At 49.9% G+C, this 5,077-nt stretch overlaps 1 protein-coding gene across 1 annotated transcript; it reads left to right on the forward strand.

The window, feature by feature from the left end:
- The first annotated feature begins 734 nt into the window (after nucleotides 1-734).
- LOC109201611 (probable Bax inhibitor 1) lies at nucleotides 735-1,621 on the forward strand. Its single transcript, XM_019357384.2, has one exon. The coding sequence runs from the start codon at nucleotides 738-740 to the stop codon at nucleotides 1,527-1,529; it is 792 nt and encodes a 263-aa protein (XP_019212929.1). The 5' UTR covers nucleotides 735-737; the 3' UTR covers nucleotides 1,530-1,621.
- Nucleotides 1,622-5,077: the final 3,456 nt, after the last annotated feature.

The raw sequence follows: 5,077 nt of genomic DNA on the forward strand, positions 1-5,077 counted from the left end.
CGTCGTCATCATAACAACACATATGCCCGAGGGGTCCTAGCGACCCCCCACCACACCCTATCATCATCATAACACATATGCCCCGAGGGGGTCCTAGCGACCCCCCCCACACCCTATCACTATCACCATCATCATCATCATCATCAACACCATCATCATCATCATCATCATCAACATCAACATCATCAACATCATAATAACACACACGCCCCTCGGGGGTCTCCACGCCCCACGCCCCATGCCCCGAGAACAGGCGGGCGGGCGCACAAGGGTTAAGGGAAACAGGCGCCTCAACGACAACGCTTTCTCAACGTTGTAATAAAATACACGGCCTCAGGGGGGCGTTTTTAAAACGCACTACCCTGTTGCGCACGGCCCTAATGGCATACCCGGGCGAGCCACGCCTCTCCTTCCTGGCAGCGATCCGCCTAGTTGAAATAACTGCGTTTTCGCGCAGGCTCTATGGCGCGCGGCCATCGGAGGCCGCTGTTCCGTCCGGGCGGGGATCCGCCTAGTTGAAATACAGGCAACGAATGTAACATCTTACCATATGTATTTACTAGGATTGCTGCTTTATACATTGTATGTCATTTGATTTATTGAATCACAAAAACGTGTAACGTCTATGTAATATGTTCATTAACTATAAAGCAGAGAAAGGAAACGGCTCGTAACAGAGAGAAAGGAGACGGCTTTTTCATAGGACGTATCATCCGATCGCAGTCTCTGGTTTCACCATGAACGCGTTTGACCGCAGCAAGACAGATGCTCTCTTCCAGTTCTCCCACATATCTCACTCCACCCAGGAGCACTTGAAGAAAGTGTACTCAAGCTTGGCAATTTGCATGTGTCTGGCCGCTGTCGGCTCCTACGTCTACATCTATCTGGTCGCACGCCTGGTTACAGTGAGTGCGGTGTCCCCCCTCGCACTCCTGGGGTTGTTGATCTGTCTTGCGGTGGCTACCCTCACCTCACTGGGGTTGTTGATCTGGTTTGCCGTGACCCCCCATAACCCTGAGACGGAAAGGAAGAGACTTGCTGTCCTTGAAGGATTTGCCTTGCTCACAGGGTTTGACCTTGGACCCATACTGGACAGTGTCATCGCCGTCGATCCGAATATCATCGCGACCGCCTTCGTGGGAACCTCTGTGATTTTCATCTGCTTCACTCTCAGCTGCTTGTATGACACACACAGGGGCCACCTGTTCCTCCGAGGCACACTCGTGTCCAGCTGTTCTATCCTGTTACTGGCGTATCTGACGAGCGTGTTCTTCGGATCCACGCTTCTGTTTGAGGCGAACACATACCTGGGACTGCTCGTCACGTGCGGCTTTGTCCTGTTTGACACTCAGCTCATTATCGAGAAAGCAGAGAACGGGGACAAGGACTACATCTGGCACTGTGTGACCTTGTTTTATGATTTCATTAGCATTTTTAGGAGACTCATGATCATCCTCTACACGAAGGAGAAGGACAAGAATACGGTCTCTGAACGTATTCTGTGCAAGACAATACCGTCCGATGTGTGAAATGAGTGCATGTGTGCTGTTACATTGCCTGAAAGAACACAAATGCTGTATGGTTTTGTTCATGATTGTTTTATTCTTGACAATAAACAAAGACAACAACATTTTTATGTGAGTCGTTTGTACGCTTGGTGAACAAGGTTATGCTAGAGAGGAGGTTAATGCAGAGCTCCGCGTCTCGCGTTAGCCGGCATTCTGAGGACTTTGCGATTCCTCAGCTGCAATACGTTGATGTCGTCGGGCTCAGCGATGGCTGGCTTGTCATCACTGTCGGTACTCTGAGAGGCAGCTTGGTTCAGCCGCAATACGTTGGTGTCGTCGGCCTCGGCGATGACTCGTCCGTCTGCGGTGTCCGTGCTGTGGGAGGCAGTTTGATTCTCAGCATTGTCGGCCGCATCGGAGGCCATTAGCTCTGCGCTCAGAGCGTATAGACAGATGTAGCCCGTTACCTCCGTCATGATATTCCAGACTGGGTCGATGTCCACAACGCCTTCTCTCAAGATGCGAGCGGTCTCGCTGGGACACTTAGCAGTAGGCTCTACCTTGACTCGCACCGTGAAGTCGTGGTCCATTTCGAGGGTGAACCACATTTCGTAATCGTCTTCGGACAAGCCCGCATTGTCGTGGCCTTTGCATCTAGGATCGCCCGAAGCCTCGTGTAACTTGTCAACAAACCTTGATATTGTCCTGGCGGTGACATACAAATCCTTGGCGTACTCGGCATGGTCAATGGGGCGTTCGTGCACGTAACGGAGCATAGCCAAACACCAGCTGTTGTTCCCCGTAGCACTCAGCGAGTGTCTATACAGACAAAAGTCAGACATCATGACCTTGAAAGTTACAGTAAACGGCTCGACCGTCTTGGCAAACTCTGCGAACGTGTCCAAGTAGACCTGGCGTTTTGCATTAGAAGTCGCTGACCAGTGCGCACCGTCCAAGAGCACTAGCTGTCCGGTCGGGTTCATCTCGGTGTATTCGTGTTATGCTGCTATCCTCTGCAAAACTCCTATGTCTGCGTGACGGTGTGACTTGTTCGAATGCCGGTGAGCGTAGAACCAGGGGTTCGGTTTTATGTATTCGGTTTAACCACGGGTGGGGTTTTAGCCGAGACTAGAAAGAGGTAAGTGGTTCAGTGTTGTTGTGAAACACACAGTCATAGACACGGTTGGTTGCACATAAGGTTGTGTACACAGTTTTATTTCAGCGAGCGTCCACATCACAAAACAGACGTCATTACACATAAGAGTTGTCACAGACACAGTGAACCGTCAGCGCGCACATTGCGATATGATGCCTTTGTAGATATGGTATGGATACAACACAAGGGAACGTACAACTCAACACAGCTCGTAGTTCATTTCATCGGCCTCGGGTATGTACCGTTCACCCCGTACAGGAGTTGTAGGGGTAGGTGGGGGTGGTTTACGGATCGGCTGTGCGTGCAGGCACTCCAACTTGCGACTCTCGTTTCTGTTTATGCTACAAAACAAACGGCGAGAAGGAACGTTGTCAGATATGAATGGTCCATGAGATAAGCATTCTACCAATATGTATTTTGCACATCGGACAGACTCGCACGAGGTTCAGCGTGTGCACCTAACTCACCTTTCCCAGCACGATAATATCCGCTTGCCTCTAACCCCCTCAGTGGACATGCACAACAGCTGGGTAGAATTGTCAGGGTTTATCCTGGTGACACTGAGGCAAGAAACGTATAGTATCTTAAATCACAGTTTTGTCGATCAAGCTCCAACTGTAAGATGTGCAAACACGCACTTGGAAACTTACACCAACTCCTCTCTGTCACAAGTTGCCCGCTGTGGGAAGACTTGGAAATCCGACAGTCTGCCTTTGACTGCCTGGGTCCTGGGGCAAGCGCAGCGTCCGGGCGTAAACGCAGCTACAGGGAAGTGTATGGTTGCAGTGAGGTTAGCGTAATAGCGTAATAAAACAGACACCCTCCTAGACTGTACTAAGCAACAAATGTACAATAAGTAACAACGTCACTTATGGTTGAACATTACATTCTGTTAAATTTACTAACCCTGATACAGGTCCATGTAAGCCAGAGCAACAACAAACGTCAAACCCGCATATCGCCACTGTAGGGCCATTGCTCCTTGTGGTGAAGATCACAGAATGAGCATATAAAGCGCCCTGTTTACATGTCAGGACTTGCCCATACTCACATATAGTATGGTTAATACCATCTGTCAATGAGATATATTCTAGGTAAGTATTGTCCAGTTTTACTGGTTTGTGCTGCATACAGTCAGAGGTCAGTGACCATCTGCAACATAGACACCGGTACCACGGTCGGGATTGTGCACTGTGTACTAGCGTGACAACGAACGCATGTGCGATCGGTTGTGTGGAGACACAAACAATCTCTGGTCATTGCCAAGTGTTTAATTTCAAACAGTTACACAGTATATCGTACAAGGTGCATTGACAGGAGCATGTTTTATTTTCATTTAGTAGCACAACCACATGGTTAGTAACTTTTTGTCACAACGCATGGCATCTCGTTGATACGAATGAAATGTTATCACGCCTGTATGAACTCCTTGGGTGATTTGATATAGACGTATCATAGTTGCACATTAGATGGAGATTATGCCCTCGTCCGCTCCTTCGTGGTCGAACAGCACCGCAACGTGACACTGCGTAGTACCCAGAAGTCCTCCAGCTGAAAATGTCGCCGTGCACTCTAGACCTTGCTGTGTAGACTTCATCGTGCACCGACGACGTTCGGTCCCGCATGTGACCTGCAGTCTCGAACGAGTGTCCTGCGCGGGTGGAAAGCATCGATACACACAGTGGATTCCACTCCGGTCATCCCTGTTACATTGGAAACGTACAGGGTGTGTACAGGTCGCAGACCGAGACAGAACCCTGCTCCACTCGCTCCACAGTATGCCTGCGGTGTTCTGTTGCGGTCGGACGCGTGCTCTAATGGTGTAGTTTGAGGTCACAAGGTCTTGGATGTGAGCTACACAAAGCTTGCCATTCTCACATTGGACGGTATTCACCCGGCTCGGCTCATCGGCACCGGTGACGGTCCATTCAATCTCCGCTGTATAGTTCACAGCCCAAATCGTGGAAAATGGACCCAAAGTCACTTCGTCGAAACTCACGGACAGAGTGGGGCTCGCCATCTTTACTCCACATTGAGGATTGACCTGGCTGTTTGATTCGCGTATGCCACCTATATTAAGATGTACCATGCAATTATGTTGTAACGCATCAGGGCTCGTGAGTTGCACATCACACTTCACAGCCCCATAACGCCAGCTACTACCACTCCATTGGGTCCCATCGTCTTTGTCGTATTCAGGTATACATTGGTGTTGTTCAGTTCCACATATAACCTCCGATAGCACTCTAGCCTGTGGCTTGTAGTCCAGATGAGCTTCGGCATACTGGTGTATCACTGTTAGCCGCCTGCTACCGTCCGTGATCAGATAAGACAACACAGGAGGCCTGCAGTCTAATGGTGGACACGGAGATTTCCAAGCGGGCCGAGCCAACACAGGTCCCATTAGGACAAG

Source organism: Oreochromis niloticus, unplaced genomic scaffold (assembly GCF_001858045.2).
Source record: "Oreochromis niloticus isolate F11D_XX unplaced genomic scaffold, O_niloticus_UMD_NMBU tig00000768_pilon, whole genome shotgun sequence".
NCBI lineage: Eukaryota > Metazoa > Chordata > Actinopteri > Cichliformes > Cichlidae > Oreochromis > Oreochromis niloticus.

Excerpts from the sequence above, each read along its gene's own strand:
- LOC109201611 (XM_019357384.2), top strand. The coding sequence starts at position 738 with ATGAACGCGTTTGACCGCAGCAAGACAGATGCTCTCTTCCAGTTCTCC.